The sequence below is a fragment of the Anabrus simplex genome, chromosome 12 (assembly GCF_040414725.1).
Source record: "Anabrus simplex isolate iqAnaSimp1 chromosome 12, ASM4041472v1, whole genome shotgun sequence".
Taxonomy (NCBI): domain Eukaryota; kingdom Metazoa; phylum Arthropoda; class Insecta; order Orthoptera; family Tettigoniidae; genus Anabrus; species Anabrus simplex.
The window spans coordinates 49,909,761-49,933,988 of NC_090276.1; the positions used below are offsets into that span (position 1 = coordinate 49,909,761).

The 24,228-nt window shown below is 40.4% G+C and overlaps 2 protein-coding genes across 2 annotated transcripts in view; one reads left to right on the top strand and one right to left on the bottom strand.

Annotated features, from left to right (window-relative positions):
• LOC136884137 (sodium- and chloride-dependent GABA transporter 2-like) overlaps positions 1–21,653 on the bottom strand; it is a 41,416-nt gene extending 19,763 nt beyond the window's left edge. Inside the window, exons 1-3 of the mRNA XM_067156177.2 lie at positions 21,516–21,653; positions 16,599–16,756; positions 2,579–2,811 (exon numbers count right to left, since the gene is read on the bottom strand). Coding sequence (XP_067012278.2) covers positions 2,579–2,811; positions 16,599–16,756; positions 21,516–21,639 — 515 coding nt within the window. The 5' untranslated portion in view covers positions 21,640–21,653. The remainder of the gene's footprint in view (positions 1–2,578; positions 2,812–16,598; positions 16,757–21,515) is intronic.
• Positions 1–24,228, top strand: part of LOC136884136 (POC1 centriolar protein homolog A) — a 120,448-nt gene that overhangs the window by 90,145 nt on the left and 6,075 nt on the right. The gene's annotated exons all lie outside the window — the stretch shown is intronic.

Sequence of the window (24,228 nt, forward strand, 5' to 3'; positions counted from 1 at the left end):
AACACCGGGCGAGTTGGCCATGTGATTAGGGGCGCACAGCTGTGAGCTTGCATCTGAGAGATAAAGGGTTCAAACCCCACTGCTGGCAGCCCTGAAGATCGTTTTCCATGGCTTCAGCTCAGGGCTCCATGGACGCCAACCCATGCTCCCAAGTTAAGAGTCCCTTGGGCCTCTTTTAGTCGCCTCTTACAACAGGCAGGGGATACCATGGGTGTTATTCTACTGCCCCCCACCCATAGGGGGAGAACGTGTTGATAGATGAGGCTGGTGTTAAGATAGAGCATAATGGAGAAGAACCATTTTTCCCTATCCTGCCTGCATCCGGATAAGGAGAAATGGTGATGGTGATGATGATGATGATGATGATGGGTCATATTCCTTGGTTACATGTCTCACTCGAGTGTCCATCTATATATATATATAAAATAAGAATTTTGTCTGTACATTGCTCAGAATTTTAAAAATGGTAAGAAGGAAATGCAATTTTTAATTTTCCATCATCTCTGTCTGTCTGGTGGTGGTGGTGATTATTGTTTTAGAGGAAATACTACTAGGCAGCCATTCTCTATATAACACTAAGCAGAGAGAAACAATGGGAGAGATCCAACACTTCGAAAAATGAAGATATCGGCCAAAGAAAATCAGGGCCACAAAGGGCGTGAAAATTAAAGACTCCCTAGACCTCGAGTGATCTAATACTGTTGGGGTCAGAAAAGAACAAGAGTTGACCAAGGGAGGTCGGATAGGATAGATGAAAGTGAGGAGCCTGGCACAAGTAAGTGGAAGCAATGCCAGGACTCAGCTAAGGGCCCCATGATAGCCAACCCACGCTCCTGAGTTAAGAGCCCCAGGGGCCCCTTTCAGTCGCCTCTTACGAAAGGCAGGGGATACCGTGGGTGTTGTTCTACTGCCCCCACCTACAGAGGGATCTGTCTGTCTGTCTGTCTGTCTGTCTGTCTGTCTGTCTGTCTGTCTGTACGTGCATCATGAGAGAATAAAAGAACAGAATTGAATGAAAATCAGCATGCAACATCAAGAAATGAGGCACTATAATCTAGGCTATAAATAATTTTATTTAGGCTGGGTGAAAGGGTGGTTTAGGGGAAGGCCTGAAATTAAATTCTCATATATCTATGTTTTTTTAGCCTTGTCAATAGCTACTACATAACAAAAGTTATACATAATACAATTTCCATTCACTCAGGTCTTATAAAATTGTACTGTACCAGCTATGATAACATAGATATTCATAATTTAGACAGGTTGGCTCACTTCATGTTAATGCCGAGCATTGCTAACATGGAAATTTTGTTCGGCCGTGTTAACTGGCGATGGTCGTGCTTATGTCATGAATGTCTTAAGGTGAATAGGCACATCATCATAAGCGCAATTTGGCAGGGAAAACTGTTAAGATTACTATTGAAATGAAAAAAATGTCATGAAGGAACATAATGAAAATAGGAAGAAGGACTCCCCTTACATTGTATGCCCTAATATCACAGTCAAAAGAAAATTAGATGCGAAGGCCTAGAATATCGGAACCCGATACTTGGCTTTGTTTTACACTGGAAGGAAGATATCAAATCAAGATCAGTAAGTATACAAAACAATATGAAACTGCAAAGGGCTACAGAGAAGCGAGTATGTCATGAGAAACCACTGACAGGAAGAGGCATGTCGACGTATGTGCCTCAGAATCTGGGGAACAACTCGAGGATTGGACAAAAAATATAATCATGAACATGTTAAGAAAAACAGAGAATGAAGTCCAAGAGAGGCTGAACACCTGGGATGAACATTTGAAAGCACACGGATTAACAATAAATAAATCGAAAACTGTCACTTTGTCTGTCAACAGGCAGAAGAAGAAAGGTAAAATAATGCTGGAAGGTACACAGCTGGAAACAATAGACCAATATAAATATCTTAGGTGCATCATTTCAAGTGATAACAGAATACAGCATGAGATTAACAACCGCATTCAAAAATCAGCTCAGTTTTACCATCAAGTTCGGAACCTCCTCTGGAACGAACAAGTTCCCTTAAGATCAAAGCAGATTCTATTCCAATCATACTTCACTCCCAAAATAACATATGGCCTAGAAACCTGCACAACAACCCAACAAGTGGATAGCAAACTACAAGCCGCAGAAATGAAGTTCCTACGAACTATGGTACAGAAGACAGAAAGGGACAGGGTAAGGAATGAAAGAATAAGGGAGGAAGCTGGTGTGTACCCATCCGTGAATGAAAAAGTGACAAGGGCCCGTTTGAAATGGTTTGGCCATGTCAAACGAATCGACGATAGAAGGACAGCAAAACAATGGCTACACACAGTCGTGACCGGAAAACAACCGGTAGGAAGACCTAGGAAGAGATGGCTGGACCAAGTGAAAGAGGACATAGGAACAAGAGGAGTCAGTTGGGATGTCGTCTTGAGAGAAGAGTGGTACATGGACAGAGAGAAGTGGAGAGAGCTTGTAAACCACACCTAGCAACTAGATTGGAAAACTGATGATGATGATGATGATGATGATGATGATGAATGACGGATACTTTGGCTGGTATAAAGCTATACCTGATAAGGTTCGTGTGCTCCTTATTAAAACTGCCGATGGTGGTGAGACCTCCTCGCCCAAGGTTGAGAGAGTGGTAAACATAGACTGAAGCCGCCAACCACGTCTGGGGTACTGTGAGGTGCACCCAATCTGGCGACAGTGCAGCGCTTACTCTGGAGTCCCACAAGAGGCAGCCTTGGATGAACAACACCACTGTGGCTACCAGTATCAGCGGTGCTATGGCATAGCACAGCTAGAAAGATATAAACACACAATTAGTATCCACTCAGTACATTCTCATATGAACAACAAAATATAACATATGAATGTGTTTACTGCAGTCCATCAATAACTACCGTATTTCTCCGAATCCAAGACAACTTTTTTCTCAGAATCTCGTGTGAAAAATCAAGGGTCATCTTGCATTCGCGACCTAACCGTAATGAACACCGCTGGCAGCTACCACGGTAACCACGCTGCTTCTTTGCAAGCCTCGCGCGCACGCACAAGAAACTCGTAGAGAATCAACGCCCGCCTCTTTATTATACATCGCTAGCCGTGGCAACTGGTTGTACAGTGCCACTGTGTAACATCACTGGATCTCAGGAAATAGTGAAGAGATTAGCCTCTACAAAATCGTTTTTCAAATCCGCAGAATGGCATAAAACCATGCAAGCCTTCGAATTCTTAGAAAGGCCATGGCTACTCAGTGGCAGAGTTTTAACACATCTACTGTACCTGATGCTTAGTAAAATTAAGTTCTATAGACAGCAGGAATAATTTCGTGATGGATCGTCATATTGTAAAGATACGTGGAACAGGTGAAAATGAAAATTTTTCAACGGGCTCTTGTCAATATTATGGTACCAGTTTTAAGTTAATGGTTATTAAACACACAGAAATGAAGAATAATTGTGCAGCTGCAAGAAAATACGGCATAGGCCTAACTAAAGCCAATATTCGGCGATAGCGCGAAGAAAAAGATAAAAAAATGCATACTGTACAAAAAATGTATTCAGTGACCTGCAACAAGGACACTTTAAAGAAGTCGAAGATGAAATTGTGAGGTATGTGCTTCAATGTCTGCATCTTTATTAGGCCTATACATCGCTATCCGCTAAAGTCGGCCAAAACCGGTAAGCGAGACATGCATATAACAGCAGCCAGTTGTACCTGACGCTGAGTAAAAGTAACAGTTTTATAGATAGCAGGAATATTTTGCTGATGGATTGTCATATTGTAGAGACGCGTGGAACAGGTACTGTATTGCTGGCAAATTTTCAATGGCTTCTCTTGAATATTATGATGCCAATTTGAATATTATGATGCCAATTTTAAGTTAATGGTTATTAAACCTGCAAAAATAAAGAATATTTGTGCAGCCAGAAAAAAAAAAAAAACGGCACAACTAAAGGCAATGTTTGGCATTGGCGTGAAGACAAACATAGTCTGAAAATAGTGTACTGTACAAGAAAGGTATTCATATGATTTTGCAAAGCACTTTTTAAGCCTGATTTAATTTTTTTGAAGGAAAAAGTGGGGGTCATCTTGTATTCAGGGTCGTCTTGGATTCGGAGAAATACGGTAGTATTCTACAACTGGACTGGCCCATCCAGAGTACCGACATAATCCAGTAGAACACTTGTGGGAAGATTTAGAAGGGCATATTCATTCCAGAGATGCTGTGCAATGGACAGTAAGCAATGGTATGATGATAAACAGGGTTAAAAGTCAGGTTGTAAGTTTCACAAATAGGAAAAGTCCTCTCAGTTTTAATTACTGCATTGATGGGGTGAAAGTTCTTTTTGGGGATCATTGTAAGTACCTAGGTGTTAATATAAAGAAAGATCTTCATTGGGGTGATTACATAAGTATGATTGTAAATAAAGGGTACAGATCTCCACACATGGTTATGAGGGTATTTAGGCATTGTAGTAAGGATGTAAAGGAGAGGGCATATATCCTAATTCTCTGGTAAGACCCCAACTAGAATATGGTTCCAGTGTATGGGACCCTCACCAGGATTACTTGATTCAAGAACTGGAAAAAATCCAAAGAAAAGCAGCTCGATTTGTGCTGGGTGATTTCGGACAAAAGAGCAGCATTACAAAAATGTTGCAAAGTTTGGGCTTGGAAGAATTGGGAGAAAGGAGACGAGCTGCTCGACTAAGTGCCTTATTATTCATTATTCGCGTAAATTTCCTTTGTTACAGACGCACCCTCATTCAAATATTATGAATGAAACAAATCAACTCCTCAAGATTTTGGATTGACGTCCCTTTTGACTAAATACTTCATAAATACAAACTACTACCAACGGAAAATCTGATCATAAAAACAAGACTAGTTCAATGAAACTAATTCAATATTTTACTGTCCAAAACTATTAAATTACTTTAGGAAGCCTCAAAATTAAAACAAGAAGCTGAATTCCAAACAGATCCAAGATTTTAATTTTAAGACACCAATAAGTTTTAACTATAACTACGACTCAAGTTTTAACATAGAAGTCAAATTACAATTGTTTTTAATAAACTAGAACTTTGAGAAAACAATTTTAGCCAAATATTCAACATTTGAAGTGTTGTAACCAAGGTTGAAGTTTACAAAACACAACTTTTATTGCTTCACTTTATGATATTTACACAAATAACTGAAATTTATTTTGAAGCAAAAAGGAATATTGAATCTTGAGAAAAGTCTGTCTTTATACAATATGTACAGGTTTACAGTTTTTATATACACTTCTATCTTGAAAAGATAGTCTTTGTGAATTGACACGTTGATAGTCGAGAACTATCTGGCACACTAACATGAATGTCTTTGAGAGTCCTTGTTTGTTGAAGTGCCTGAATTCCTAAAAAGCAAGTTCAATTGATTGAAGAAATTCCACCTAGCGAAACTAAGGGAGCTTGCATAAATTAGGGAATGAAAATGGCTTGTAAAAGAATTACGGAACATGGGCAGCGGAAACAGGTAAGGGAGCGGTGACCAGAGGTGAAACCTCGTGCTGCCAGAAATTCAGTCCACCTGGTCGAAACACATTTTCAAGAGGAGTAGCCTCCGTGCTCGACGTAGGGTGTATTCTGGAGCTGGACACCGGGGCAAGTGGGCGAGTGAGCAGGCAGGGAGCTCCTATTTATAGTACACTCGATGGTCAGGCACGCGCACTGAGGGCTGCGCGTCGAAGCTAGCAGAATGATACACAGGCGCGCGTGCAGCTGGCCGGCGAAGCGAGAAAGGGAGCGCCGGACATACAACACCCTCCCCTCCTAAATACGCCGGTACGGCGTGAAACGGCGGCGGCGCTGGCGGCGACTGCGATGCTGGGGCGGAGCTGCTGATGTCGCTGTTGTATTGTCCGGAGCTGGAACTGGGCGGAGTGGCGCTGTCTCGTCCTGAAAGGAACTTATTGTTATTAAATGATCTAAAGCGCGTTCAGCAATAGATTTATCAGGTTTAGCAATAGCATCAATAGCTGGACAGGGGCGGTAGCGCAGACGTATCTGATCTTGATGGCGGCAGATACGTTTCTCCGTAGTCTGTATCTCGTATAGACGATGACCCAAAGATCTGCAGATGACTCCAGGTATCCAGAGTGGGTTGGATTTGAATGTCCTGGTGTAGACCTTGTCGTTGATGGAGAACTTCGTTGGTGATGTCTTATGCTGGGCCGGAAGAGGCTGTAACAGAGAAAGTAAAGTTCTGTGAGGTCGTCCATGGAGCTTCTGTGCAGGAGTGATATTATCAGCGCCGGGTAGAGTTCTGTAGTTGTTTAAGAGTTGGAGCAAGGCTTGGTCTTTAGTTAAGCCTGAAGAGACAGCTTTCTTCATACTTCTTTTAAATGTTTGTACGAAGCGTTCAGCTTCACCATTAGATTGAGGGTGAAAAGGTGGTGCTAGGATATGACGAATGCCATTATGTGTACAAAAGTTCTGAAAAGCAGTAGCTGTAAATTGAGGTCCGTTGTCCGAAATGAGTACTTGCGGTAAACCTTCTGTAGTAAAGATTTTCTGGAGAGCACGAATGGTAGCTTGGGTTGTAGTAGTCGAATGCATATCCACGACATATGGAAAGTTTGACAGTGAATCGATGACTATTAACCACATGGAATTGAGGAAAGGACCTGCGAAATCGATGTGAACTCGTTCCCATGGAGTAGTAGCAGGAGGCCATGAAGCAAGATCAGAAGACGGGGCGTTCTGATTCGTTTGACATTGCTCACAATGACGTATTAGCTTTTCGATGGCGGCATCAATACCGGGCCAGTAGCAGTGTTGACGGGCGAGTTGCTTTGTTCTGGAGATACCCCAATGGCTTTGGTGTAATAATTCGAGAACTTGTTTCTGTAGGCTAAGTGGGATAACCACTCGGAAGATGGTGCCTGCTTCTAGTAGTACAACTCCGGCACGAGTCGTGAGACGATGCTGCATACGATGATAAGGTGCCAGGTGGGCAGGAAGTGTGCTCTGAAGAGGCCAACCGTTGCGGATGTAAGTACGTACAGTAGCAAGTGTACTGTCCTTATCCGTAGCTTTAGCTATGCAGGTAGCATCAATAGGAAAACTGGATACAGTATCTTCAAGTTCTATGTCCAACTGAAGACATTCAGATTCTTGAGAATCGAAGGCAGTATCAGGACCAACGGGTAAGCGGGAGAGTGCATCAGCATTACAATGCTGGGATGTGGCTCGATATACAATCTGATAGGAATAATCAGAAAGGAACATGGACCATCTTTGAAGCTTTCTGAGGGAATTCTCTGGGATCTTATTACCAGGATGGAATAAGTGTACGAGAGGCTTATGATCGGTAATGATCAGGAAATGGTTGCCATAGAGATATTCATTGAAACGGCGAATACCAAAGATGATGGCTAAAGCTTCTTTCTCTATCTGTGAGTATCGACGTTGATGGTCATTAAGTGTTTTCGAAGCGAAGGCGATGGGGCGTTCTTGTCCATGACGATCCTTCTGGGAGAGAACGGCACCGACACCGTAGTCTGAAGCGTCAGTAGCTAGCGTGATGATCTTGTCGGGCTGAAAATGAGTGAGTTGTATAGCTTGAATTAAGGCGTTGTTGATTGTTTTCCATGCCTGTTGGCATTGCGGAGTCCACTGAAACTTAACACCTTTTTTACGTAGAGCGTTTAATGGAGCTGCCACTGTAGCGAAGCGTGGAATGAACTTATTATAATAGTTCGCTTTGCCTATGAAGGACTGAAGCTGCTTGAGGTTCTGAGGTGCTGGCATGTTTACTATCGCTGAGACATTCTGTGTACTAGGACGAATTCCATTCTTATCAAGTATATGTCCTAGGTAGTGAACTTGAGGCTGAAAGAAGGTACATTTAGCGAGATTCGCTCGTAGGCCATTGTCTTTCAATTTCTGGAGAAGGAGGCGTAGATTGGTTAGATGTTCCTGATGATCTTTTCCAGTAACAATAATATCATCCAGGTAGTTAGCACAACCGGGAATGGAGGCGGTGAGTTGAGCCAAATAGCGCTGAAAAATAGCCGCTGAGGATGAAACACCGAATGGGAGCCGCTGGAGCTGTAGCAGTCCGAGAGGAGTGTTGAGTGTGAGAAATTTCTTTGATTCTTCGTCTAAAAGTAGCTGGAGATAAGCTTCTTTAAGATCAACTCGAGAGAAGAATTGTCCACCAGAGAGACGACGGAATAAGTCTTCTGGACGTGGAATAGGAAAGATATCTGTGTCGAGTTGTGCGTTGACTGTAGATCGAAAATCGCCACAAAGTCGAATATTACCATCAGGTTTCTTGATTACCACGAGTGGAGTAGCCCATTGACTAGAAGTAACTGGTACAACAATTCCAGTTTGTATCCATCTTTCTAATTCTTTCGTGACCTGGTCTTGAAGTGCTAGGGGTACTGGCCGTGCTTTGAGGAAGCGAGGCTTAGCTCCGGATTTCAGCTGTATGTGAGCTGTATAGTCTTTGGCTGTTCCGAGCTGAGAGTTGAAGACTTCAGGAAACTGCGCTAGGAGAGCGGTAACGTCAGAAGTAGGATGCAATGTAGATACGACGTTAATGTTGTCATGTATCTGGAAACCAAATAAGTTAAATAGATCCATGCCCATAATGTTTGATGCAGTGTAGTTGTTAACTACGAGAAGAGGAATGGCCTTCTGAATTCCTTTATAACTAGCCTGAAGCTTGATTTGACCTTTGATGTCAATTTTCTTCTTGTTAAATGTCACGAGCTGGATGTCAGCTGGAGAGCATGAAGGTGAACCTAAGTCGTGGTAGGTAGTCAGGTTAATAATAGAGACAGGAGATCCAGTGTCTAATTGAAAATCGACAGATCGATCAGAGAATGAGAGAGGAATGATGATTTTGTGAGCATCCTTTGTGGGAAGAATAAGATTGATCTGATCAACTTCCATGTCTTGGCGGGGCGGTATATGCTTCCGGCGTGCTGCAGTAGTCTTAGCAGGGCGGAGCGAACTTTGACAGACAGTCTTAATGTGTCCAAGTTTATTACATCGTTCACAAGTAGCTTTGAAAAAACGACAGTCACGACGTTCATGATGCTTGAAACAACCTCGGCAGGAAGGCAGGAGTTTCGAGGTGCTTTTAGAATTGGGCTTCCGTGTAGCATTACTAGAGGGAACCTGGCGAGAATGCTTGGTGGAGAGCGCCTTATCCGTACGGTTCACTGTAGCAGAGGACTTGCGGGCCTGAGGCGAGACTTGTGCAACTTCGTGTGGAGAAGCTATAGCTGCGGCAGTCTTGGTAGTAAGCTCATAAACCGTAGCAATACGCTGGACATCTTCTAAAGAAGGGTTACTCTGCTTGACAGCGTCAAAACGTATTTTGTCTTCAGGAGTATGTAATATTATCATGTCCCGAATGAGAGAATCAGTGTAGGATGAACCACAACCGTCCTTGGAGCAGATGAACTGGCAGGGTTTAGCTAGACCACGCAATTCAGTTATCCATTCAGTATGTGTCTGATGGGGTTGCTTTCTGCTCTGAAAAAATTTATAGCCAGCAGCCACTATGTGAGGAGCTTTAGCATAGTGTTCCGTGAGACGGGCCAAGAGCTGTGTGAAGGGTACCCCAGATAAGTGTTCTTCCGGACTTAATTTACGTAGTAATTCACACGTAGCATTGCCAACCGAACTAAGAAATAGTGCGCGGCGGCGTTGATCATCAGTGACAGAATGGCAGATGAAATGCTGTTGCAAGCGGGCTAAATAAACTGACCATTCTTCCTTAGCTGGATCAAAAGCAGAGAACGGAGGAATAGCTGATGGCTGTGTAGAGACAGAAATAGCTTGAATAGCCTGAATTAATGCTGCCTGTTGTTGTTGCATAAACTGTTGTTGTTGCTGCTGTAAGGCTTGGAAGACCGTAGCGAGTTGTTCCGCAGTAGCCATTGCGAGATGCGTGCAAGAAAGAGTAAGGTAAGCTGTGTGTCAGAACTGGTTGGAGTGTCGTTGTTGTATAGCACGTCGCCGTAGAGTTGACAACTGGGCCTGTTGAATTGTAGTGTCGTGTTTACCTCGTTACTAGAGAGTTGGCGATTGGGGCCGATGACGTGTAGTTTGCTGCTGTTTTACCGCGTCGCCATAGAGTTGGCAACTGGGGTCGAAGAATCGTAGGTTGGTGCTTTTTTACCTCGTCGCCATAGAGTTGGCAACTGGGGTCGAAGAATGGTAGTGGTGTGCTTGTTTACCTCGTCGCCATAGAGTTGTGTTGTAACCAAGGTTGAAGTTTACAAAACACAACTTTTATTGCTTCACTTTATGATATTTACACAAATAACTGAAATTTATTTTGAAGCAAAAAGGAATATTGAATCTTGAGAAAAGTCTGTCTTTATACAATATGTACAGGTTTACAGTTTTTATATACACTTCTATCTTGAAAAGATAGTCTTTGTGAATTGACACGTTGATAGTCGAGAACTATCTGGCACACTAACATGAATGTCTTTGAGAGTCCTTGTTTGTTGAAGTGCCTGAATTCCTAAAAAGCAAGTTCAATTGATTGAAGAAATTCCACCTAGCGAAACTAAGGGAGCTTGCATAAATTAGGGAATGAAAATGGCTTGTAAAAGAATTACGGAACATGGGCAGCGGAAACAGGTAAGGGAGCGGTGACCAGAGGTGAAACCTCGTGCTGCCAGAAATTCAGTCCACCTGGTCGAAACACATTTTCAAGAGGAGTAGCCTCCGTGCTCGACGTAGGGTGTATTCTGGAGCTGGACACCGGGGCAAGTGGGCGAGTGAGCAGGCAGGGAGCTCCTATTTATAGTACACTCGATGGTCAGGCACGCGCACTGAGGGCTGCGCGTCGAAGCTAGCAGAATGATACACAGGCGCGCGTGCAGCTGGCCGGCGAAGCGAGAAAGGGAGCGCCGGACATACAACATGAAGACACTGTGTTTTGGATGTTAATATCTTTAGAATTAACTGTTATTCCAATTTTAGTATAGTCATTCATATTGTTAAACTACTAATGTGTTCATAAATTCCCATGTTTATATATTTTATTACTTTATTGTTAGAATTATAATTAAGCACAAATTTGTCAAAACTAATCAAATACGACAGGTCTTAACCTTGAGATGATTATATAGGCTGAGGATGCTTGAAATTCAAGCGAAACATGTCCCTATAAAACAGTGTTGTAGCATTATGATCTAATAACATAAAACCAATTGTATTGAAAAGGGTGGGAAGTAAAAAATCACAATATTGTAAGCATAAGTGCCTTATGACAGGCAGTCTCATAAGGCTTCAGATTTCTTCTACCAGAATAGCTCAATTTGAAAGAAAATTCTACAAGTTAATGCTTTTAAATGTTCTGATATGGATTTAGTACCAATCATTTTCCGAGGCCAGAATTTCAATCTCCCCAGTCAACACACTGAAACTACCGGATTCCAACAATGCTTGCAACATTTTTCAAGTAAGGTTGTTCATATTTAACTTTGCAAGAAGTATTAAACTGCCTCATTAAATATGTGTATACTTGTTCTCCAATGTTTCTCAACAGTTCAAAAGTTACTTCTGTTTTAAATACGGACAGCAACAATGTACATTGATTCTGTACGAGACGTTATGGCAGGCTTGTCATATTTCAAGTTTTTGCATGAAGTGAGGTCAATTTGTGTAAATAATGTATTTATATTGTGCCGTTTCACAATTCTTTATAAGAGCTAGAGCAACAAAGATGGAGTCTCTGCGGTCAAAATCTCAAATAAAATACATTTAACGTCAGTACGGGCCAAATTATAAGTCTTTTCGTCAGTCGGTTACGGTAATAGCCGCGTTTAGAAGGCGCAGAAAAAAATGACAGATGGACATTATTTGAAACCATTATTCAAGAAAAAAGATGCTCATCTTTTTTATCTAATCTGACTTCGGTGTATTAAGAAGACGTAAAACTCATTTTAAAGGAATTATCCAGCGGAGCGATATATTGGAGAGTTGGAAACGAAGATTAATTCCCGACTACACGCTATTTTGCGGAGATCAAGATTTAAACGCCGCGCGGGAGATTTAATACGAGAAACAATAAGAGATAAGATATACTACTGTGGAACTACGTCACGCAGTGACGCAAGCCCTTGATGAAATTTGCCCGACACCGTTTAACATTGAAAGACACTTACGGACCAGTAATTGAATGCATTTAGGCTGATAAAAGACGGCGGAAAGAAATTTATTTTCAAATCAGAATATACCGAATATATGTCTTAGACAATTCTGGACTATTTATTGATTTAACTGTGTCCTAGTAAAAACCTATGCAATCTGAGCAACGCAAGAGCTATAGTACTTGGAAAATATCAGCAATGAGTCAAATATTCTATCATTGTTCTGTTCCATACGCACGAGTCTTCACCATGGGTCTGTAAGGAAGCAAGGCGATGCTGCTTGGATCCTGACGAGGCGAGACGATGTTGGCTGTCCCGGATGACCAGTGAGCGATGATGAGAAGCCACGATGTACCCGACCACTTGTGGAGGAACCAGATGACCAGTTCCTAGTCTCAGATGACCAGAGAGGAGGAAACGCCGAGACCATCTTGAGCAAAGCTAAGTCCAATATCCAAGTCGTTTTCGTAAGTAAGAAGATATTATTTCTTTATTTGCTTGGTGATATTTATTTGTGCGAACACAGTGCGTAAATAAACATCTAGCTAAATTGATTGGAAGTAGGTACTCATCCGTATGAAACGTCAATTCCATTTGTAGGCGTGGTCACCAAGTGAGGTTCCGATCGTAATGTTTTCCAGAGATATGCGTGAAGAGATCGCTAAAATTATTATTATTATTATTATTATCAGTGATGTGTAAAGAAAGAAGTAGGCATTTATATCTGCGTGTCCTAAACTTAAGCAACGTCAAATTGTTCGAGATCATGCATAGGATTTGTGTTATGAAGGAATGGCAGTAGACTACTCCAAGTTACGTTAAATTTGGCACTATGACTGTAGTAAATAAAGTAGGCATTTTAGTAATGTCGCGGCACGTTGATGTGCAAGTCAAGGTAATGAATTACGTGATGAAGTGATAGTGTGGTTATATGAAATAAGAGTAATGATTAACGCGTCATGGATATGATATAGAGTTGTTGTTGATGATGTATGATGGTTGTAATTATTGTTTCTTCGAGAGAGAGTCATAGTTGCATGAAGTAAGGTCTCGCGACTTCAAATGTTATAATTGAGAAGGTCACTGATTTCTCGCCAATTCCACGCAATGATTCTAAGTCTACGCATTTTATCTAGCTCAGGACATGATCTCGGGACGTGTAGTGCAATGTTTCTTTTATCCATATTAAGTTACCTGGAGAAGCGTATGCTTACTCTGGATAGATTTGAGCCTTCACTGATTCGCTTAGGAAGATCTCGAGAACTCACTGAATAATTACATTTCTGTATAAATTTCAATCTATAGGCCGATCACTGGTGACCTAGGTTTTCGAAGGAGAATCATTTTCTTTTAGCTGGAGATAGTGTCATCCGATTAAGTAGATTTTCCATTGATAGCATGTGTTATTATAACCCGGTATAACCAGTGTGGTGACGTTTCTTGCTACTTCGTACGCACGTAGTCTATGTCAATAAGATAAGGTCATATTACCTTAAATTCATGAATTAAATCTTGCGAAGATGTTACTTATTGGATGATTACGGCTTACAATGGACGTAGCTTAGCTCATGATGTGTAACACAAGGAAATATGAGTGTCTAAGAAGCGACTAGATAGGCAGAGATCAATATTTAAGACGTAAAACATATACGTGTGTACTTGTCAGAACAACGCAAGAAGAGTTTATAATAGCCTTATTGATAGTCTTAAAACTACAGACAGCCAATCAGTCAGTGAAAATTTAAGTAATGTGACAGTTTTTAGAATAAATATCAAGTGTTAATTACCATAATCTAATGCGATTTCCAAGAATGGTTGACTTAAACAAATGGAACTCCATTTCTTGACTGAACAATAGCTCAGAAATTCCATATGCGAGTCTTTAGTTCTCAAGGGAATACAACTAGAAAGACTGTAAATAATAGTTGATAGGAGTTTTCTTTTCTTTTCTGTGGATGCATCCTACATTTTTAATGTAAATGATTTTCATGTTTTATTTTCTTGCCAAGAAGGCACTTGTAAATACTATTAGCTATGTTCAATCTAATTTATTTACTCATCACCCAACTCGCTAGGTGAATTGAAAGAGAAGGAAAGGGCAGTTTCTTTTTAAGAATCTTCCCACATGTTACATGTCATTTACACTATTAATTTATGACTTCGGAGATGAATGAGTACTAAGAAAGGAAGCTATTTAAGCCGGGAAGGCATTCAATCATTTAGGGTGAAGTCGAAAGACGTGATTTTTCCAAAGTTATCGACGGACATGGATTACTAGGTCGACAATGAGTCACTCATTACAAAGGCTACTTCATTAGTAAAATTTTGAAATAATTTCTTGAATATCTGATTTAATATTCAAATAAATTTTGAATGGTGAAACCTAAAAACTCTTTCTCTGTGTTCTTAGCATAAGGATTAGTTGTAAGACTGTAGTAGTAACGATCGACGACGATTTCCATAAGAATTAATGAGAATGGTACCTAACTAAATACGAGTAAGAGACGTCTTTCTGCGTTAGTTAGAGAATACCGTTGATTGACCTGGACGTTTTTCTGTTGCGGAACTCACACCCGTAGAACTCAGTCACCGGATTTATTGAAGTTAGAGCTAGTCTGGATCTCTTGTGTCCTTGCCTGGACGCGGGAACGGCGCAATATCTTTTGCGTTTCTCAAATAGTCCTTAAAAAGGCATTGGGTTCTTCCATTTTTTTCAGTTTCTGAATTTTGAGTTTTGTAATCTACCACGTAATTTTATGGCTGATGAAGTCTCAAACAGAGACGAACCATGTCCCTAAATATATTTAATATATTTTTTAATTAAATTTAATTTTAATTAAAAACATTAAGTACAACATCGAGTTGGTAATGAAGTAATTAAAATCATTTCTACCAGTCAGTCAATAAGAATGTTCATCCATAAAAATTATTATAATATTCTTTGAAATGAAGAAGGTAATTAGAATTGTTAACTAATTGAATCTCATTCTTGCATAGACAAGTGAGGACATTTTTTTCCATTTTTCAGACTTCAGTTCATGCACATTGCATCTTATTTTCTCCATAAATGATCTTGAACTCCCATAAAAATGAAAACACCTGTTTCCGGCTTTAACCATTATTTTAAAGGAACTGGACATTGGCCTCTACCTAGAAGCAGCTTCAGGTATGATCAATCCTGTTTGAAGCGTTACTACTCCAAGTCAACTACAATATGTGATTTCTCGTACTTGACTCACGTGTCTATGCAAGAATGAGATTTAATTCGTTAACAATTCTAATTACTTTCTTCATTCCAAAGAACATAATAATCATTTTTATGTATGAAAATTCTTATCGACTGACTGGTAACAATGATTTTAATTACTTCACTTCCAGCTCTATGTTGTACTGAATGCTTTTTAACCTCTGTCAACACGATTGTGTGTTTTTCTCTTAGCCATGATGAACATTCTTATATATTTTCACACTAGATTTAAGCCTATTTCATTTTCTATAATGTAAATGTTGATTCTTAGGGTACCATATATTTTAAGGACACTAGGTTCAGGGCCCTGACCTAACTTTAGGCTAAGATTTATTTTGGCTGATGATGCTTACGACCATTGAGCGAAACATGTCCCAACTTACAACATCATTTGTAATGTTTATGTCCTAAATATAAGGAAAGATAAGTATTGGAAAGGTGGTGTAAATTATTATTCTTATTTTAATGTTCATAATCTGATGTCCAATATGGTCTACAATGAGATTTATTACTTGTAATGACATCAGTAGAAAAATAAGTTTGCTAGGGGCTTTACGTCGCACCGACACAGATAGGTCTTATGGCGACGATGGGATAGGAAAGGCCTAGGAGTTGGAAGGAAGCGGCCGTGGCCTTAATTAAGGTACAGCCCCAGCATTTGCCTGGTGTGAAAATGGGAAACCACGGAAAACCATTTTCAGGGCTGCCGATAGTGGGATTCGAACCTACTATCTCCCGGATGCAAGCTCACAGCCGCGCGCCTCTACGCGCACGGCCAACTTGCCCGGTAAAATAAGTTTGAGTGGTGTCTTTGAAAGTAGGAAAGACAACAATATGAAGATAAAGCTAGACTTCAAGAGGTCAAACTGGGGCAAATATTTGTTTATAGGAAGGGGAATTTTGGATTGAAATAACTTACCAAGGGAAATGTTCAATAAATTTCCAATTTCTTTTAAATCATTTAAGAAAAGGCTAGGAGAACAACAGATAGGGAATCTGCCACCTGGGCAACTTCCCTAAATGCAGATCTGGACAAATGGGTGGGTGGGTGGATGGACGAACGGACAGATGGAAATTAAATCCCTCTCTCTTACCTCTACTTCTGAATATTAATCCTAACTTATCAAACATAATACTTAATATTATATTACATTGCTAGACATACTCGTCCTGTTTTTCTGATGCCCGCTGACAGACAGACTGCAACAATCACCCACGTAATGACAGTTGCTAAGAGGATGTCTCCTCCAATATTACCAAAGGAGTTTAGATCAGGAGATAGTCTCAGAACATTGTGGACATAGTACTCAGCAGCGCTGCTACCTGAAAATGCAAAAAGAAATACAATATTGCCAGAAAGTTTAGAGACACAGTGTGATTTCAATATAATTTAACCTATCCTTATATTATTAAGTAAAACAACATCTTTTTTAGCCAATACGTATTCACAGTGGAAACTAGGCATTTTTATGATAATTATTCATTCTAGAATTTGTTACAATGATAATAACTTAAAAATATGATACTTCTAAATATGCAATGCAAAACATCTGTCATGTATTTTTTATTTATTGCCTGTATCATATCTACAATTACAGGTTGTGAAAGCATCAATGGTAACATATTGTATTGTACTTTAAATTAGAATGAATGAATTGTCCCCTAAAAGACCAAGAGGTCTGTTCTGGGCTATCAGTGGAGAGATGGCATAGAATGACATTAGTAGACAAATCTTCTTCAAGGTATGGAATAAAAAGTATAGCATATTCTGCTACAGCATCATATAAGAAATTGCCAACTGAGTTAAGGAGTATTTTTAAAAATTCACTATTTAAGAAGTCTGTTTTTAGATATTTATTACACAAATACTGTATATAAAAAACTGTTAATTGTTATTGCCGCATTTAAATATAATTTTTAATTATCTCCAGTGTACTGCCAATATCGTTGTGATCAACATATGTTATGAATATCAAACACTTTTATCAGTAATTGTAAAGATGTAACTGTAAAGGGCAGTCCCTCCCTCGAACTAATAGCTCATTGTGACGATACTCAGAATGAATGAATGAATGAATGAATGAATGAATAAATAAATAAATAAATAAATAAATAAATAAATAAATAAATAAATAAATGAAAAATGAAAATCCACAGCCTGTTTCCAGTCATCCAACTGGGTCAGGAATGGAATGAATGAAGCCCTCATCTAGCGGCGAGGATAGGAATTGTTCCGGCTGCTGAAGCCTGTCGGACTCCTCCGGGGCAATGATTAATGAATGACAGATGAAATGAAATGATATTGGAGAGTGTTGCTGGAATGAAATATGGCAGGGAAAACCGGAGTACGCGGAGAAAAATGTGTCCCACCTCCGCTTTGTCCAGCACAAATCTCACATTGAGTGACCGGGATTTGAACCACGGAACCCAGCGGTGAGAAGCCGCCTGAGCCACAGAGGTTCTTAAATAAATAAATTTTTTAAAAAATTTGAGTGGTGTTTTTAAAAGTAGGAAAGATAACAACAAGAAGATAAAGTTGGAATTCAAGATGACAAATTGGGGCAAATGTTCTTTTGTAGGAAGAGGAGTTAGGGATTGGAACAATTTTCCAAGGGAGATGTTTAATAAATTTCCAAATTCGTTGAAATTGTTTAAGAAAAGACTAAGTCAACAGCAGATTCAGAATCTGCCACCCAGGCAACTGTCCTAAATGCAGATCAGAGGTGACTGAAAATGTTACTTTGGAAACATTCAAGCATTTTAAAATTTTGAAACTTGAGGAAAAGGGTTCTAGGCTCCGGATTTGCATATTTTCTATCCAACTCCACTTTATCAACCCTTGGTCATGTCCGACCCCAGCGGTATTAGGGTGCAGGGCCTAGAGTGTCTTTAATTTTCACGGCATTCCTGATTCTTCCATTTCTTCTATTTCTTCCTCTAATTAACAGTAAGAGGGAACGGTTGCCCAGCCATACTTAAAATCACCACCTCCACCACTACCAAAGGTAGCTGGACATTGCACTAATCACCTTGTCCCATATGGTGTCTAGATTATGGACAGTAGAACCCTTCACCTTCTGCTCATCCATAGGCCTTCATGGTCGCTACTAAGATGGTTTTGCTTTGCTTTTAGTATATACCTGAGTCTATTTCTGATCCTGTTATTGAATGGTCAGTGTTGCTGCCTTTGGAGCATGTGACTCTGGGTTTAATTTCTGGCTAAGTTGTGAAATTTTAACCAAGAATGGTTAACTCCTGTGGCTCAAGAGCTGGATAATTGTTCTGTCCCTAACATACCTGTAACTCACACACACTGCACACAACTTACTTCCCATGGCAGATGCTACATATGCTAATTGGAGGGGCTGCCTTTCAAGGGCTACCGGTAGTCATGCAGAACAAAATAATAGTCTATACAGTGTTTTAAAAAAAAACCCATGGCACTGCAGCCCTTAAAGGGCCTTGACCTACCAATCAACTGCTGCTCAGCCCGATGACCTGCAGATTACGAGGTGTTGTGTGCTCAGCACGACGAATCCTTTCGGCCATTATTCTAGGCTTTTAGAGCGCGGTCACTATCTCACCATCAGATAGCTCCTCAATTCTAATCATGTAGGCTGAGTGGATCTCGAACCAGCCCTCAGGTTCAGGTAAAAATCCCTGACCTGGCTGGGAATCAAACCCGGGGCCTCCGGGTAAGAGGCAAGCACGCTACCCCTACATCACGGAGCCGGCTTTACAGTGTTAACCCTACACTATTTCTAACACTCCAAAGTGCTCATCACACACGTGGTCATTAGAAGTGTTTTGACCGAGCATGATAGCTGCAGTCGCTTAAGTGTGGCCAGTATCCAGTATTCGGGAGATAGTGGGTTCGAACCCCACTGTCGGCAACCCTGAAGATGGTTTTCCATGGTTTCCCATTTTCACACCAGACAAATGTTGGGGCTGTACCTTAATTAAGGCCACTACCACTTCCTTCCCAGTCCTAGCCCTTTCCAGCCCCATCGTCGCCATAAGACCTATCTGTGTCAGTGCGACGTAAAGCCAACAGCAAAAGAAAGAAGTGTTTTGACAGAAATACTGAAGGGTCTCGTGAAACCACGGTGCGTTCCCATGACTCAGCAAACTCTCAGCACCTTATTGACAGTCTTTCCTGTGTGTATTTCACAAGAAGACATGGTTTATAAAAATCATATTTCCATTAGAGATTATTTATGTTCAAGTTCTCATCATGTCTACTTATCGCAGAGGAGTGTTGCAAGGTTTGAAAGAATGCAAAATTGGAGTACATTAGAAATTAGAAGATAATAAACTTTCTTACAGCAGTTCAGAATAATATTCTGATGAATGGAGTAGTGATAATGAGTTTGGGAAACATAAAAAACATGAACAAATATTGTGAGAAGACCGGACAGGGCTACAGAGAAATGTTAGGAGTAATATCGTGATAACCATTTTAATGAACTGGAAATATGGGAAAACAATGCTGGTTCAAATCATGATTTACCTTCTGGGCATTCAGAAAAAATAAAAAAATTCAATTATTTGTGGGATGTGAATTTTATCAGCTTGTAATAAAGCAGACAAATATTCATGTCAAATATTTACAAAGAAAAACTGGCACTGTTGATACCACCTGGCAAAACATTATGCTGATGATATAAGGGCATACATAGGTGTTCTAATGTATATGGGTTTGGTTGTTTTACCTAAAATTAACAATTACTTCTTATGAGACTTTTGCATGTGCCCATTAGTAAGGCAGGCAATAACACTGAAACGGTTCAGAAAACTTGGGCAATATTTAGATTCATAATTAGTCTTGAGTACAAATATATATGCACCGGTCATTTAGAAATGAAATGCAAAAGAAATTACATTCAGATCTTTATTCGTTTTACTTCTATGTTGTTTTCTTTAAAGCGTGACTTTATGCTGCTGCATCTATTGGAATTTAAATGTCCCTGTCAGAAAACATGGTAATTCTTGCTGGGCAGCCACCAAACTCTTGTGCTATTACATTCTATTAAACTGAGAGCACAGCATGCCCCAAACTTTGCCAGGTGAGGAGAGCCATGTGTTTATGCAACATGGAGCCTCTGCATTATGCTGCCATCTGTCATAGGGAATGTGAACTAAGTCAAACTTCTATTTACATGGGGATAGTGTATTGTTTCCTCTTCCTTTTGGTGGGTATAATGACTCTCTTTGTTGACCATTTCCTTTGCTTTGAGCAATGTAGTCATGAATTTTAGCACTGTGACAACCAATCTTTATGGGAAGCTGTACTGTACAGCTCTCTGATGAGGGTATTTCTTTGCTTTCCAAGAACAGTTACAGCTCAGGTGGTAAAAATCCAAACTTATCGCCATGGCAGAACAGCCCCAAAGAGCTCTGACCTACCAAGCGACTGCTGTTCAGCCCAAAGGCCTGCAGATTACAAGTTATTGGTTGGTTAGAAAAAAAAATCATCTCAGCTGTTATTCTTGGCTTTCTAGATCAGGGCTGCCACATCACCATCAAGTAGCTCCTCAACTGTAATATTTCAGGCTGAACCAGCCATAGATAAAAATCCCTCACCTGACTGGGAATCAATCCAGGTCTCTATGTAAGAGTTAGGCAAGCCATCCCTACATCACGGAGCCAGCCCAACTCAGTTGATGGTGATCTTAATTCTGAAGTGAAGGCAATAGGAAGGTGTGTAATGTTGAATTGCATACTTGCACGTCAGGTACCTATGCAATCCAGAAGGAAGGTATGTATACTTAAGTGGTTCAGGGGATGGTATTGTTTGGTGTATGTAGAGTAGGAGTGATTTAAACTGTACCAAAATTTTGTGTGCACATGTGCCAAAACTACAGAGTTACAGTGGTTCCATTATCACAAATTTGACGCTCCTAACTTGCTGCAAGTAATGGCCTTCTTCCCCACTAAAGAGTACTCTGACTCCTCCTGCATTGAGGGATAAACTGATTTAGGTTTCAAGTCCAACAGGTTCCAGTCTCAATTACTGTAGTTTGCATAAGTAACATTTTACCATTTGCAATAAAAGTAAAACATAGTTGAGAGAATCACTCACCAGCAGAAACATTGGACTGATGACTCCACGGCAGCTTACAGTCGGCTGTCTTGTAGATGTACAGCAGTGACCATGACAGAAGACAGACTTCTGACAGGGACACTAGAATGGTACTCCAGCACATGGATAGTCCAACCCCTGTAAATATTAAAGACAGATCTTGTTGTGTAGTAGAGTCAGTCCAAGAACAAGTGATACTATGACAGCAGTGATAACTGTTTTAACATTATCACCCCATCAATACAAAATATAAATATTGTATATCTAAATATATGAGAGCATAATGCAAATAAACATAGTATATACAAACTACTTTTTTTAAGTAGGTACTGACATTTTCTTTCTAGAAAACACAACATTATTTTGAAAACATTCTTTATTCTTTGGATTCTGCACACCATAAACTACTTCTTCACATAGTCACCACCATTATTAATGCACTTGTAACAGGGTGCCAATTTTTGTACACCTTCATCATCAATACCACGGGCATTAAATAGCTGCAATATTCTCGGATGGCTGCCTCCGTGGCGTGACGGTTAGCACTATTAGCTGCCATCCTCAGAGGCCCGGGTTCGATTCCCGGTAATGCCTGAAATTTAAGAATAGCAGGAGGACTGGTATGTGGTTGAAATGGTACATGCAGCTCACCTCCATTGGGGGTGTGCCTGAAAAGAGCTGCTCCACCTCGGGATGAGGACACAAGTTTCTCCGACTCGTTGGCTGAATGGTCAGCGCACTGGCTTTCTGTTCAGAGGGTCCCAGGTTCAATTCCTGGCCGGATTGGGGATTTTAACCTTCATTGGTTAATTCCAGTGGCCTGGGGGTTGGGTGTTTTTGCTATCCACAACATCCCTGCAACTCACACACCACACATAACACTATCCTCCGCCACAATAACACGCAGTTACCTACACATGGCAAATGCCGCCCACCCTTAAGGGCTGCACTCAGCTAGACATAGCCACATGAAATTATCCTCGGATAACCATTTGCAGATGCGGATGAAGGAAGTGCGGATGGGGATAATATTTTGTATATCCGTGCAGGGCTCTAGTTATACGGACATGGAGAAGTCCAGTGATGATATTCTGATCTGGGGAGGTAATGAAGCAGAAGTACAGAAGAAACTAAATCTTTGGAATGGCAATTTAAAGAATGTGGACTGAACATCATTAAAACAAAAACTGTTGAAGTAATTATCAACATAAAAGGCACAGATTCAAACATTTCCCTGGAAGGAGCTCTGTTACAATCCGTTTTTAACTTCAAATACCTTGGAAGTATCATTTCAAAAGCCGGCTCCGTGGTGTAGGGGTAGCGTGCCTGCCTCTTACCCGGAGGCTGCGGGTTCGATTTCTGGCCAGGTCAGGGATTTTTACTTGGATCTGAGGGCTGGTTACAGGTCCACTCAACATACGTGACTAGAATTGAGGAGCTATCTGACAGTGAGATAGCGGCCCCGGTCTAGAAAGCCAAGAATAACAGCCGAAAGGATTCAACGTGCTGACCACACAACACCTCATAATCTGCAGGCCTTCAGGCTGAGCTGCAGTTGCTTGGTAGGCCAAGGCCCTTTAGGGGCTGTAGTGCCATGGGGTTAGTTAGTTAGTCGGTCGGTCGGTATCATTTCAGAAGATAACACAGTAAACCAAGAAATACTTAATAGGACTCAGAAAGCTTTCCAATTTTATTCTCAAGTGAGAAATCTACTTTGGGATGATAAAATACCGCAGAAAGCGAAACTGACCTTGTCTCATACCTACTTCATTCCAATTCTCACCTATAGACATTAACATTCTATAAACAGTGTTTCATGCCAATTGTAACATATGGACTAGAAAATCTGATAACTAATAAGAGACAAGATAGTAAGATCCAAGCAGTAGAAATTAAATTTTTAAGAACATCGATTAAAAAGACAAGAAGAGATAGAATTCAGTTTGTTTATTTATTTTTTATTTTTATTTTTGCTATTTGCTTTATGTTGCACCGACACCGATAGCTCTTATGGCAACGAAATTCAAAATATTAAAATCTGGGAAGAGCTAAATATAGAACCGTTAATACAGAAGATACAGAAAGCAAGACTATGATGGTTTGGACATGTAAAAAGAATGGGAAAAGAAGGGGTAGCAAGAAGGGAATTGGAAAGAGAAGTTAAGGGAAAAAGACCACTTGGAAAACTGAGAAGGTGGATGGATCAGATTCGGAAGGACATTAGAGAAGTTGGGTTGGATGTGGCAGAAGTAATGGAGCAAGAAAAGTGGAAGGACAGAAAGTAGTGGAGGACGCTTGTTAACCACACCCGGGCGACTGGAGTGGGTCATTGATGATGATGATGATGATGATGATGATGAAGATGATGATCCTTAATGATTTTGTTTTTTAGTAATGTGACTTGTGTGTCAGTGGAATTAATTTTTTAAGATCATTTGGTAGAAATTCAGTATGACTTACCATACTTCTATAGCATGAGTATGCAATATGTTAGAAATCTTAACTGGAATACCTTGTAGAGAGGAGATCTGTTTACTGCGACAGCCAAGAATCCACTCACCATCCCCCAGAAATAATTTTGCTTTTATAACCTAATAAAATTTATCACATGCCATAGTCCATCGCCTAACTACGTACCAGTATTTCCATTGGGTGAGACACAATGGGATATGATGTCACTCCCAGCAATGAAGTAAAATTAATTCTGTTACCA